This window comes from Hypanus sabinus, unplaced genomic scaffold (assembly GCF_030144855.1).
Source record: "Hypanus sabinus isolate sHypSab1 unplaced genomic scaffold, sHypSab1.hap1 scaffold_105, whole genome shotgun sequence".
NCBI lineage: Eukaryota > Metazoa > Chordata > Chondrichthyes > Myliobatiformes > Dasyatidae > Hypanus > Hypanus sabinus.
The window spans coordinates 748,025-762,689 of NW_026779103.1; the positions used below are offsets into that span (position 1 = coordinate 748,025).

General features: G+C 43.8%; 2 protein-coding genes across 3 annotated transcripts in view; both read left to right on the forward strand.

Annotated features, from left to right (window-relative positions):
* The first annotated feature begins 568 nt into the window (after nt 1-568).
* LOC132386171 (gastrula zinc finger protein XlCGF26.1-like) lies at nt 569-14,454 on the forward strand. 2 transcript variants are annotated; one of them, XM_059958462.1, is made up of 2 exons: nt 569-630; nt 11,180-14,454. In XM_059958462.1, exon 2 carries the CDS (start codon nt 11,592-11,594, stop codon nt 13,404-13,406), a length of 1,815 nt encoding a protein of 604 aa, XP_059814445.1. In that variant the 5' UTR covers nt 569-630; nt 11,180-11,591; the 3' UTR covers nt 13,407-14,454. The 2 variants fall into 2 exon arrangements, with proteins under 2 accessions (XP_059814445.1, XP_059814446.1); XM_059958463.1 differs by lacking the exon at nt 569-630 and adding an exon at nt 6,367-6,585.
* LOC132386169 (oocyte zinc finger protein XlCOF6-like) overlaps nt 1,630-14,665 on the forward strand; it is a 43,681-nt gene continuing 30,645 nt past the window's right edge. The window contains exon 1 of the mRNA XM_059958458.1: nt 1,630-1,865. The gene's annotated coding sequence lies outside the window, so the exon portion shown is untranslated. The remainder of the gene's footprint in view (nt 1,866-14,665) is intronic.

The window sequence follows — 14,665 nt, forward strand, 5'->3', positions numbered from 1 at the left end:
TGAATCTTCCATGGTGCAGTCGGAAACCAAAGAGTTGCCAGCCTTAGTCAGGGCTTTGGGGCTCCAGAGAGAGATGGGGCCTGGAGTTCACGAGGAGGAGGTGGAATCAAACCAGCAGGCTGTGGCTACAAAAGAAAGATCGGAAACATTTGGAAACAGGTTGCCCGAAAAAAAAAAGGTGGTTAATTTCTGGAAAATAGTAGTGGAAATTAACAGATCAGGCAATAAATGTGGAGAGGAATAAATAGACAACGTTTAGGCGGAGTTCCTTCTGCATTTTGTGTGTGTGCGTCTCTGTATTTCCAAAATGCAGAATCTCCTGCGTTTCAGATCTGCATTTTACTTTGGCATGAGATACACGTTGATACTGAGTATATTGTTTATCGGAGCCGCTTTCTGCGTTAAAACAGCTGCAGATTTTTCTATACACACGAAAAAAAATGAGGTACGGACATTAAACCAGTGCTTGCAGAAATGTTTAATGGCACCGTGACTACCCATAAGCCCCTGCGTTATAGTTTTTGGCCGGCATTGAAGCACAGATGAAATGCGCAGGCGTCAGGGTTGTGGCGTCTCTGAGTATGACGCATGCGCACAGTACTCAGAAGGCCTTTGAAATATCGTGTGCAGGTAAGAGCGATTTTCTGTCTCTTTACCTTAAACACCGATTTCGGGGCAATTCCTGTGACCCGCAACCCCAGGAGAGTCCTGCTCTCTTCCCTCTCTCTCAGCCCCCGATCCGTACACGGGCCCCAGGGAATGGGAACCGATGGTTCTCAGACAGAGCTGAGCTCCAGCTTGGGAACTCAGAGAAAGGGCACAAAATCTTTTACATCACCAGTTGAGAAAATCACCTTTGGTCTACCTCCAGTCGCAAGCAAGAGGAAATCTGCAGATGCTGGAAATGTAAGCAACGCACACAAAATGCCGGCGGAATTCAACATTAGCACTTTTTTCCATAGATTCTGCCTGGCTTGCTGAGTTCCTCCTGCCTTTTGTGTGTGTTGCTTGTTCTAACTCCTCTTGCTCTGGACTTTTCTACCAGTGAGAACATGTTTTATCTCATTCTGTCTGGGTACATAATGATATCAAACACCTTTGCCCTGGCAACAAGTAGCATTCACATCACAGATGTGCCAGACTACAATGAGACAGACTACTGCCCTTCCCTTCATATTCATTGGCATTGCCATCACTGAGTTCACCACTGTCAGTCATTTGGGGGTGGGTTCAGGGGAAATATTTATGTCCAATATAGAAACTGTTGTTACCTGTGTGGATTGTGGTGATGCAAAAGTTGCTGGAGAATTTGCAAGTGGGCAGAAGTGGAGTGATATTTGGAAATCTGACTTTTTAAAGTGTAATTTAGCAAGCAAACCACATATGAACAAAGTGCAAAAGCTCTGGTGAGGAAATCCTTCATTACCCTGTTACGTACCCCGTAACTGGGTGTCTTACCAGCAAAAATAGAAGTATCCGTTTATTTTCAAAACAGTGTTTATTAGTAAAATATACAAATCAATATCAACAATGCAAATATACAGATAATACACGTTAGCAATACTAAACTTAAAAGTGTGGGTATAATAATAATCAATAATAAACAAGCTATCGTTGTCTAGGGGATAATGAATTGTCATATGTGAGTATAAAGTTCAGTTCATACAGGCTGAGGTAGTTGTTGGTTGATGTGTTGTAATTGTCTTGCAAACCTTCCTTTACGATCTTGATCTATTGATGTGTTGTTGTGGCCATTCAGGTATGACCCCTATCACCTTTAGCTAGACCGTTCTTCTATGGTGGACTCGTCACCCAGGCAAGGGTGGACACACCCACAAGCCCCCACCGGCCTCGCTATAAACACTGTGAGTTAAAATTCTTCATTCGGTCTCTGATGTCACCAACTTTTCTCGTGGGTTCCAACACTTAAACAGTGCTCACTAGTGTGTCTCTTGGTGCGTCTGAGAGGTGTATCCCCAGACCTCACTTTTATCCCTACTCACAGGCTCTCAGGTGTCAATCAGTTTTGAATGGCTGAGCCCATCAAACCAGCCCACTCGGGCTGTCCACTGAGGAATTTTAATGAACAGAATAGTACCAAGTAAACAGCCCTCTCCGGAGCCGTGAGTCTTACAGGAGTCATAATATGGTCTCTCTCCCCCGGTGTTATCTAGCCCCTGCCTGAAGCAAATGTTCCATTCCAATATGTTTTGCTCCATCTCTTTCTCTCTCATTAACAGGCTGGCAACAGTAACGGTTTGTAATTCTCCCAGGGGAGGGGGACATGGGCAACCCTGCACCCTTCTGCCCATCAGAGCTGTTCATCCTTCGTAACAACCTGTTCCAGGCCTGTTAAACCAGTTGCGTGAGAGTGCAGATGAACTCGATTGAACCCAGAGGAGATCAAAGTTCCTATCGACAGTGATTTGCTAGCTATTAAAATGAATGCCTCTCCATATAAAATTCACTGTGCACATCTTGTCACTGGCTAAAAATGCACAGTACAAGATTTATGTGCACACTGGTCATTACAAATTAGGGGGGACATTGGTGGGTAGGTGAGGAGACCTCCAGTGTCCTTGAGGCCCTCACCTACAAGATGTGCATCCAGCTGCAGCTTGTAACCCTGCACTTGAAGGTGTTGGAACTTGAAATGGATGAATTCTGGATCATCCAGCAGTTGGAGGGCGTGATAGATATTACATGAAGAAAGGTGAGTTACACACAAGGTGCAGGACACAGGAAATTGGGTAAGAGTCAGGAAAGGAAATGAGGTTAAATAGCCATCGCAGAGTACTCTTGCGGCCATCCCCCATAACCACAGGGGGACCACTTTAGAAACTGTTGAGGGGAGTTGCCTGGCAGAGGAAAGTCAAAGGGGTGAGAGGGGATTGGTGAGTTAGGGGTGCAGAACAGGAAGGGGTCTAATATTCTAGCAGTGAGGCTTGCTAGAGCTAGTGTGGGGGAGGGTGATGTAAATTGTAAGGGGAATAGGAGGCAGAATGACAGAACAGATAGTGGAGAGATTGAATTGAATTGACTTTATTATGCGCATCCTTCATATACATGAACAGTAGGAACCTTTATATTACATCTCCATCTAAATGTGCAATGTGTAATTTATAGTAATTAATAATAAATAGGACTGTCAATACAACATGAAAGTGCAATTGTATCAGCATGAATTAATCAGTCTGATGACCTGGTGGAAGATGATGACCGGAGCCTGTTGCTCCTTTTGCTTTGGTACTGTTTCCTGGATGGTAGCAGCAGGTAGCAACAGTTGGTGTTTGTGGTGAATTGGGTCCCCAAAATCCTTTGGGCCCCTTTTACACAGCTGGCTTTGTAAATGTCCTGAATAGTGGGAAGTTCACATCTGCAGATATGCCGGGCTGTCCACACCACTCTCTGTAGGTTCCTGCGATTAAAGGAAGTACAGTTCCCATAACAGGCAGTGATGCAGCTGGTCAGGATGCTTTCAATTGTGTCCCTGCAGAAAGTTATTAGGATTTGGGGCCCCATCGCAAACTTCTTCAGCCGTCTGAAGTGAAAGAGGTGCTGTTTTGCTTTTCTCACAACATAGCCAGAATGTGCAGACAAAGTGAAATCTTGGTGATTTTTATACCAAAGAACTTAAAGCTGTTCACCCTCTGAACCCCAGATCCATTGGTGTCAATGTAGGTTAGTCTGTCTCCATTCCTCCTGTCGTCTACAATCAGCTCCTTTGTTTTTGTGATAATGAGGGAGAGTTTGTTTTCTGACACCAGTCAGATGTTGTTCAGACCTCAGACAGAGTCAGCAATCAAATGGCTGAGCGTGGTGCGATGAATGTGCTGAGCTGTGTATATCACAATGCAAGAAGCATCGTAGGAAAGCCAGATAAGCTCAGGACAGGGAATTATGATATTGAATCAATTACTAGGACTTGTTTCCACCCAACAATCTGTGGTGTTTGGAGGAACAGATTTGTCGGGAGATCACAATAGACAATAGGTGCAGAAGTAGACCATTCGACCCCTCGAGCCTGCACCACCATTCTGAGATCATGGCTGATCAACTACTATCAATACCCGGTCCCTGCCTTGTCCCCATATCCCTTGATTCCCCTATCCATAAGATACTTATCTAGCTCCTTCTTGAAAGCATCCAGAGAATTGGCCTCCACAACCTTCCATGACAGTGCATTCCAGGCCCCCACAACTCTCCTTAACTCCTTAGTTTTTCCTTAACTCTGTCCAAAATGACCAACCCCTTATTCTCAAACCATACCCTCTGGTACTGGACTCTGGAACATATTTCCTGCCTTTATCTTGTCCAATCCCTTAATGATCTTATATGTTTCAATCAGATCCCCTCTCAATCTCCTTAATTCCAGCGTGTAAAAGCCCAGTCTCTATAACCGCTCTGCGTAAGACAGTCCAGACATCCCAGGAATTAAACTCGTGAATCTACGCTGCACTTTCTCGACAGCCAGGATGTCATTCCTTAACCCTGGAGACCAAAACTGTACACAATACTCCAGGTGTAGTCTCACTAGGGCTCTGTACAAATGCAAGAGGATTTCCTTGCGCTTGTACTGAAATTCCCTTTGTAATAAAGGCCAATATTCCATTAGCCTTCTTCACTGCCTGCTGCATTTGCTCATTCACATTCAGTGACTGATGAACAAGGACTCCTAGATCTCTTACCTAACTCTACACCATTCAGATAATAGTCTGCCTTCCTGTTCTTACTCCCAAAGTGGATAACCTTACACTTATTCACATTAAACGTCATCTGCCAAGTATCTGCCCACTCACCCAGCCTATCCAAGTCACCCTGAATTCTCCTAACATCCTCATCACATGTCACCCAACATACCACCCAACTTAGTATCATCAGCAAATTTGCTGATGTTATTTTCAATGCCTTCATCCAAATCGTTGACATAAATTGTAAACAGCTGTGGTCCCAATACCGAGCCCTGTGGCACCCCACTAGTCACCACCTGCCATTCCGAGAAACACCCATTCACCGCTACCCTTTACTTTCTATCTGCCAGCCAGTTTTCTATCCATGTCAATGCCTTCCCCCCGATGCCATGAGCTTTGATTTTACCCACCAATCTCCTATGTGGGACCTTATCAAATGCCTTCTGAAAATCGAGGTACACTATATCCACTAGATCTCCCCCGTCTAACTTCCTGGTTACATCCTCGAAAAACTCCAACAGATTAGTCAAGCATGATTTACCCTTGGTAAATCCATGCTGGCTCGGCCCAATCCTATCACTGCTATCGAGATATGCCACTATTTCATCCTTAATAATGGACTCTAGCATCTTCCCCACCACCGATGTCAGGCTGACAGGTCGATAGTTCTCTGTTTTCTCCCTCCCTACTTTCTTAAAAAGAAAGATAACATTAGCCATTCTCCAATCCTCAGGAACTGATCCTGAATCTAAGGAACATTGGAAAATGATTACCAATGCATCCGCAATTTCCAGGGCCACCTCCTTTAATACCCTCGGATGCAGACCATCTGGACCTGGGGATTTGTCAGCCTTCAGTCCCATCAGTCTTCTCAACACCATTTCCTTCCTAATGTTAATGTGTTTCATTTCCTCTGTCACCCTATGTCCTTGGGTATCACAGACCATGCCAAGAAACAAAGGTTGATTCAATAACTGATTTTAACTTTCCATATTTTGACTAGGACTCCCATAATGTAAAAGGACTAGATGGGGTAGAGTTTGTCAAATGTGCCCTTATTCAGTACGTAGAATTCCCGATGCAGAAGTGTGCAATAAGCTGTTAGGAAATGATCCAGGGCTGGTGACAGACATTAGTGATCATAATGCCATGAGATTCAAAGTAAATATGGAAAAAGATAGGTCTGGACCACGGGTTGAGATTCTAAATTGGAGAAAGGTCAATTTGGATGGTATCAGAAAGGATCTGACGTGTGGTTTGGGACAGGCTGTTTTCTGGCAATGGTAAGTGGGAGGCCTTCAGAAATGAAATTTTGAGCGTGTGGAGTTTGAATGTGCCTGCTGAAATAAAAGCTGAAAGGTACCTGGTGCAGGGAGCTGTGCTTTTCAGGAGATATTGAGGCCCGGATCATTTTGTTCCTCTGAATGCCTCAGACTGTTGGGTGCTACCAAGACTCATTAATGACTACAAATCATAATTCCAAGCCTTGAGCTCATCTGACTTTTTTTTTACTCATTATCTGTTAGTTTCCAAAAGCTTCCCAATAGTTTTTGCTCTTTTGTTTGCCCTCACTTTGGCTTTTATGTTGGCTTTGGCTTCTCATTTCAGCCAAAGTTGTGTCCTTCTGCCTTTCCAATACTTCCACTTCTTTGGGATGTATCAATCACTCGGCTCCCGAATTGTTCCCAGAAACTCTAGCCATTGCAGCTCCATTGTCCCTCCTACCTTTTCCCTTCCAAACAAGTTTGGACAACTTCTCTGCCATAGAAATATGGAGAAGTTCAGTACAGAAACAGTCTATTTGGCCCATCTAGTCAATGCCGAAAAAACATTTAAGCTGTCTAATACAACTACCTGCTCCGGGATCATCACCCTCCATAACCCTACAATCCAGGTACCTATCAAACTTCTCTTAATCGTGAATTTGAGGTCATATTCACCACTTGCGCTGGCATCTCATTCCACACTCTCCCAACCATTTCAGTAAAGAGCTTTTCCACACTATCCCATTAAATGGTCACCTTCCACTTACCCATGACCTCTGGTTATCATCCCACCCAACCTCAGTGGAAAAAGCTGTCTGCATTTACCTGATCCATACCCTCATAATTTTCTATACTTCTCACAAATCCTCAAAGCAAGGTTTAATTTCCTTGTTTATATTTAGAGCCTTTTTTAGGTGTATAAAATGATGAGGGGTATTGATCGTGTGGATAGCCAGAGGTTTTTTTCTCAGGGTTGAAATGGCTAACTTGAGGGGGCATAGTTTCAAGGTGCTTGGAAATAGCTACCATGGGGATGTCAGCCATAAGTTTTTTATACACAGAGAGTTGTGGGTGATGGTAGCGGTGGTCGAGGCAGGTACAGTAGGGTCTTTTAACAGCCTCTTAGATAGGTACATGGAGCTTAGGAAAATAGAGGGCTATGCGCTGGGGAAATTCTGGGCAGTTACCAGAGTAAGTTACATGGTTGGCACATTTTAGGCTGAAAAATCTGGAATATGCTGTAGACTTCTATGTTTGAAGTTGAACAGCAAAGTAACTTCTCTTCTTTAAACTGTACATGTCTAGGATTTTAATGCCACTTTCCCACACTCCCATAGACCCTTTGTCCATCTCCTGAGTAAATAGAGATGAAAAATTATTTAAGATCTCGGCCATCTGCTTTGGTTCCACATGTGGGTTGCACTCTCTCTTGGAGGCTGCTTCGAGGGTCTCTCTCTCCTGAAGCAAATACAGTTCTCTTTATATCATGCAGTCATGTACACAGATACCTGTGGGTTCACCCCCCTTAGTTTCTCTACAGATGGGTATTGTTAACTTTATCAGTCATAAATTGTTTGTATAACAGTTTTATTTGCTACTATGTGTGGATGCAGACAGACACAGGCCCACCACCCAAAGTCTGCTGCCCTTGTAAATAGTCACTCGCTCTAATTGCTTATCTTGCAGGAGCCATGAGAAACACAAGGCACAATGTGCTTCTCACACCAAGGCTGCTCACCCGCTCAGCTTATCTCATGGGAAAGCAATTGTGCCTTTCTACTCTTATTCTCAAGCTCATGGATGCTATGACCTTTAAAAAAAATAGCCAGGGTCACAAGCGGCCTACGAGATGCTAACTTCTTAATATGACAGTGATATCTTAATTCCAGGTGTTGATCCACGCCCTTAACACATCCACCTGTCCTACACTGTTACTTGTATTGAAATATACCGGGCTCAGCATATTCACAGCACAATGCTCAACTTTTTCATTCCTGACTTTGAGGACAGAACAACATCTGTCTCCACCACCCCTCCAATATCTGTTCTGTTATTCAGGCTCCCATTCCCCCTGCAACTTTAGATTAAGCCCCCCCCCCTTACCCCCACCTCCCACCATGCAGGTCTATCAGCCCTTTGGCTTTCCTCTCCCAGATCTATAAAAAGGAGGTGCATACCAGCTACAGGTAAATAGGAAGAAATGGGGTACAAGAAATTCAAGTGAATACTTATGAAAGAAATAAAAGAAGGCATGAGGTTGTCCCAGCAGACAAGGTGAAGGGAAATCCTCAGAGATTCTGCAGATGCGTTGAGAGCAAAAAGATTGCAAGCGAAAAAAAAAAATCATCTGAACGATCAGAATATGAGGAGACAAAATAGATGGGGGAGATATTTTTCTGCTTCCGTATTTACACAGAAGATGGACACAGTATATAGAAGTGAGGCAAAGCAGCATCAACTCCATGGACCCTGTACAGATTACAGAGGTGGAGGTGTTTGCTGTCTTAAGGGAAATTACCATGGATAAGTTCCCAGGGCCTGTCAAGTTGTTCCCTTGGACCCTGTGGACGACAAGTGCAGAAATTGTTGGGGTCAAAGCACAGATACTTAAATCCCCGTTAGTGACAGGTGAGGAACTGGAGGATTGGAGGACAGCCAGTGTTGTTCCACTGTTCAAGAAAGACTCTAAAAATAAACTAGGAAATTATACATTGGTGAGCCTGATATCACTAGTGGGAAAGTTATTGGAAAGTGTGTGCAGGTTGCAGATATTTCATTTTAAAATCTTTTTTTAAATAAATTATTATTGATGATTAACAAAAAAGATACATTAAGTCGATATGTCATTATGTACAATAAAAAATTAAATTAGCAAATAACTGATTAACAAAGCTAAGCAATATATCAGTAATAATAAGAAAAAATAAATTTATAAGAATATTTTTTGAAAGAAAAAGAAGCAAAAAAATACCCTGTTAACTAAAAAAAACCCTGAAAGAAAAAAACAAAAAAAAGCATTAGCAGCAGAACCCCGGAGCTATACATCATACACGCTTGCATAAAAAATAAACATCAATCCACTAACTCAAATCCATTTAAAGAAAAATCAGAATGAAACCATATTAATTAACTCAAATCAGATGATAGAGGTGGGCAAATGAACTCCACCTTTTCTCAAAATCAAATCGAGAATCAAAAGTTTGACTTCTGATTTTCGCCAAACTAAGACATAACATCACCTGAGAAAACCATTGTATCAACGTAGGAGCAGAAGCATCTTTCCATTTCAACAAAATAGCCCTTCTGGCCGATAATGTGACAAATGCAATTACATGTTGGTCTGATGGAGAAATACCATGAAAATATTGAGGGATTATGCGAAATAAAACAGTCAATTTATTAGGTTGTAAATTAATTTTTAAAACTTTAGAAATTGTAGAGAAAATAAACTTCCAAAAATGTTTCAGTACAGAACATGACCAAAACATATAGGAGCTGGATATACAAGTATTTGGATCAATGTGGACTGATTCAGGATAGGCAGCATGGCTTGGTCCTGTCTAACCGATCTTACAGAGTCTCTCGAAGAAGTTATCAGGAAAGTGGATGAAGATAAGGCAGAGGATATCTACGTGGACTTCAGCAAGGCATTTGACGAAGTCTCATATGGGACGTTGGTCAAGAAGGTTCAGTCACTCAACATTCAGGATGAGATAGTAAATTGGATGAGTAAATTGGGAAAAGCCAGAGTGTGGTAGCAGATGGTTGCCTCTCTGACCGGAGGCCTGCGCCTAGTGGTGTGCCACAGGGATCACTGTTGGATCTGTTGGTGTTTGTCATCTATATCAGTAATCTGGATGTTAACATGGTTCGCTGGATCAGCAACTCTGTGGATGAAACCAAGATTTGGGTGTAGTGAACAGCAAGGAAGACTATCACGGCTTGCAGTGTGATCTGGACCCGCTGGAAAAATGGGTTATGTAATGCAAAATGGAATTTAATTGAGACAAGTTGCATTTTGGTAGGACCTAGGTCTTACACAGTGAATGGGAGGGCACTGAGGAACACTGTTGAAGAAAGGGATCTGGGAATACAGATTCACTGGGAATTCACTGCAAGTGGTGTCACAGTTTGATAGGGACGGAAAGAAAGATTTCGTCACATTGGCCTTAATAAACCAAAGTACTGAGTACAGGAGATGGATGTTATGTTGACTTTGTACAAGACATTGGTGAGGCCTAATTTGGAGTATTGTGTGCAGTTTTGGTCACCTACCTACATGAAAGATGTAAAAGAGGTTGAAAGAGTTCATTGAAAATTCACAAGGATGTTGCCAGGTCTGGAGCACTTGGGTTATAAGGGAAGATTGTACAGGTCAGGATTTTATTCCTTGGAACATAAAAGACTGAGGGGAGATTTGATTGTGATAGAGGGGCATAGCTCGGGTAAATGCAAGCTGGCTTTTACCACTGAGATGGGGTGGGACTACAACCAGCGACCATGGGTTAAGGGTGAAAGGTGAAACGTTAAGGGAAACATGAGGGGAAACTTCTTCACACAGACGGTCATCTGGGTGTGGAATGAGCAGCCAGCACAAGTGGTGCAATTTCAGCTTTTAAGATCTTTGTATAGGTACCTAAATGGTAAGGGTATGGGAGTGTGCAGTTGAAGTAGTTCAGCACTAACTAGATGGCCAAAATGGCCTGTTTCTGTGTTGTAATTTTCTATTACTGTAACAAGAACCTGAAATAATACAAAAATTCATTCTAAATCCTTTTAACAGCTGTGAAGACCAACCATTCATCTCAGCAGGAATTTTTTTTTATATATGGCATTAAAACTGTGGCACGTTAAGTTAAGGAAAATCCCAGTTGCACATCAAGAAAGACTATTTGCATGAGACTGTTTCAGTTACTGTGGGGCCAGGCACCAATGCTGCTCAGCAGGAACCGGGAATAATACCAATGCATAGAGTCAAACTGAGCCAAGGTACAAATTGGAGATGGCAGAAATGCCCATTCCTATAGAGACACAAGAGCATGAGGAAATTGATGGTCATTCCAGATACCAGCAATGTGCCCAGTCAGGAGATAATTTCTCTCTCCAACTTGGGTTGAACCTCACTGTAACAGTGTGATACCAGTTCAAACCTTGGCAACTCAAGTGATCTCATCTGAAATGTTGTCCTACACCCATTGATGGATTTTGTAAATCTTGTTACAGGTTGAGAATGAGAAGGAATTTATCTCCAAGACTCTCAAACACGGCACACCAGTTTTGCAGTCTCTGACTAGATACTTAAGAAGTGGAGCAAGAGATTCAATAGACCATCTGTCCTTCACAGACTGTGGGGAGGGATTCAATCGGTCCTTTGGCCAACTAGCATGTCTGTCATTTTACGCAGGGGAAAGGCTGTTCACCTGCTCAGACAGTGGGAATGGATTGACGCGGTTATCTCGATTGAAGGTACATCAGCAAGTTCACACTGGGTAAGGCCATTCACCTGTTCCGTGTGTGGGAAGGGATTCAGTCAGTCTTCCCACCTGTGCACACACTAGTCAGTTCATAACACACCAGGCAGAGGCTGGTCATCTGCTGAACTTCTGGGAAAGGATCCACTCAGTCATCTGACCTAATGGCTCATCAGCGAGTTCACACTGGGGATAAGCCGTTCACCTGCTCAGATTGTGGGAAGAGATTCATTCATTCATCCAGCCTACAGAGACATCAGCGAGTTCACACTGGGGAGAAGCCATTCATCTGCTCAGAATGTGGGAAGGGATTCACTGATTCATCCAGCCTACAGAGACATCAGCGAGTTCACACTGGGGAGAAGCCGTTCACCTGCTCAGAATGTGGGAAGAGATTCACTCAGTCATCCACCCTACAGAATCACCAGCGAGTTCACACTGGGGAGAAGCCATTCACCTGCACAATCTGTGGGAAGAGATTCACCCAGTCATCCACCCTACTGAGTCACCAGCGTGTTCACACTGGAGAGAGGCCATTCACCTGCTTAGAATGTGGGAAGAGATTCACTCATTCATCCACCCTACTGAGTCACAAGCAAGTTCACACGGGGGAGAGGCCGTTTACCTGCTCAGAATGTGGGAAGGGATTCATTGATTCATCCAGCCTGCAGAGACACCAGCGAATTCACACTGGGGAGAAGCCGTTCACCTGCTCAGAATGTGGGAAGGGATTCATTGATTCATCCAGCCTACGGAGACATCAGCGAGTTCACACTGGGGAGAGGCCATTCACCTGCTCAGAATGTGGGAAGGGATTCATTCAGTTATTCCACCTACAGAATCATCAGCGAGTTCACACTAGTGTGAGGCCGTTCACCTGCACAATCTGTGGGAAGAGATTCACCCAGTCATCCACCCTACTGAGTCATCAGCGAGTTCACACTGGAGAGAGGCCATTCACCTGCTCAGACTGTGGGAAGAGATTCACTCATTCATCCACCCTACTGAGTCACCAGCGAGTTCACACTGGGGAGAGGCCGTTCACCTGCTCAGAATGTGGGAAGGGATTCATTGATTCATCCAGCCTACAGAGACATCAGCGAGTTCACACTGGGGAGAGGCCATTCACCTGCTCAGAATGTGGGAAGGGATTCACTCAGTTATCCAACCTACTGAGTCATCAGCGAGTTCACACTGGAGAGAGGCCATTTGCCTGCTCAGACTGTGGGAAGAGATTCACTCATTCATCCACCGTACTGAGTCATCAGCGAGTTCACACTGGGGAGAGGCCGTTCAGCTGCTCAGTCTGTGGGAAGAGATTCACTCGGTCATCCGACCTACAGAGTCACCAACGAGTTCACATTAAGGAGAAGCCGTTCACTTGTTCATTCTGTGGGAAGGGATTCACTGAGTCATCCACACTACAGAGTCACCAGCGAGTTCACACTGGAGAGAGGCCATTCACCTACTCAGTCTGTGGGAAGAGATTCACTCAGTCATCCAACCTACAGACTCATCAGCGAGATCACACTGGGGAGAAGCCGTTTACCTGCTCAGATTGTGGGAAAAGATTCATTCATTCATCCAGCCTGCAGAGACATCAGCGAGTTCACACTGGGGAGAAGCCATTCATCTGCTCAGAATGTGGGAAGGGATTCACTGATTCATCCAGCCTACAGAGACATCAGCGAGTTCACACCGGGGAGAAGCCGTTCACCTGCTCAGAATGTGGGAAGAGATTCACTCAGTCATCCACCCTACAGAATCACCAGCGAGTTCACACTGGGGAGAAGCCATTCACCTGCACGATCTGTGGGAAGAGATTCACCCAGTCATCCACCCTACTGAGTCATCGGCGAGTTCACACTGGAGAGAGGCCATTCACCTGCTCAGACTGTGGGAAGAGATTCACTCATTCATCCACCCTACAGAGACACCAGCGAGTTCACACCGGGGAGAAGCCATTCATCTGTTCATAATTTGGGAAAGGATTCACTCAGTCATCCCAACTACTGGCACACCAGTCAGTTCACAATGGGGAGTGGCCGTTATTATGAATCCCTAGGTTTTGTTTGCTGTGGACTGTCATTTTAAGAGAGAGAGACAGAAATTAGGATGGTGAGTCAGTCTGACTTGCAGGTTGTTTAATTTGCTCACAGCTTGTTTAGTTTTAACTGAGGACAGAGACACTCAGACGGAGAGGAAGGAGGAAAAGTGGAAGGATTGGAACCGGGGAACTAGTGGCTGAGGGTCACTGTTTGGAACTTTCCTGTGACCACAAGGGTGGGTTAATTATCGATTCACCATATATCGAATGTGTGGTTATCACCTCGTTTGATCCATGGGTGTGGATCGGATTTGGCGTATCCTGTGAAGACCACTTATGTGTTAACCCTTGTCTGGGTTTGATGTGATAATTCACTTGAAGATGATACCCCTTGTGACAAGTCACTTTCAGTGATAATTTGTATGTGGATTCGGAACGATGAAGCATAAAATCTACAGCGACTGTTGTCTCGTTTTACCACGGTGGAGCCTGTGGAATTCGACATAATTGCCTTCTCTCGCCATTTACCCTGGATTACAAATATCGCTCTCATCATCTATTCTGTGGTTGTACTGAACTTTCATACTCTAACACATCAAGACTTGAAGCCTTGTTTCCCCCAAGCTTAATAGTTTGGAAATTATATTTACACACATATATACACATAACTTATGATTATCTTGCTTAAGTTACTGTATTATAACTAGATTCTAATAAAGATCCTTTTATTATCAAAAACTATCTTCAGGTGTCGTCTATTGCTGCTGGTTCGTTTCTAAAGCGTTACGATTCATAACAAAATTGGGGGTGTGTCCTGGATATGAACAGATTTGGGAGCATATTGATTGATTAATTATTGATTTCATTGGGGAAATCCCTTTTGATTTATTTGTGTGTGGAATATCAGCATCAACAGATGTTGATAGATTTCCGGAAGCCTCAACCTCTGAGGCATTAGAGGATGCCAGTAGGATTGAGTTGTTGAGTATTGGTAAAAGGTGAAATTGACAATGAAGAGAGCACATATGAAGAGGATAATAGCAGAACATTATTTACCTGAGGGTGTGTTTAAAGTGGAGGAGTTGGAGGTGTTTTCTGAAAGCAATCTTAGCGAGCTGGAGGTCCAGTACAAGATAGAAAAATTAAAGATGGAGGCTGCAGAAAGGCAGAGGCAGTTTGAGGCTAGAGAGG

Bases quoted from the DNA above. Each gene is read 5' to 3' on its own strand.
- LOC132386171 (XM_059958462.1), top strand. From the start codon at position 11,592: ATGGCTCATCAGCGAGTTCACACTGGGGATAAGCCGTTCACCTGCTCA.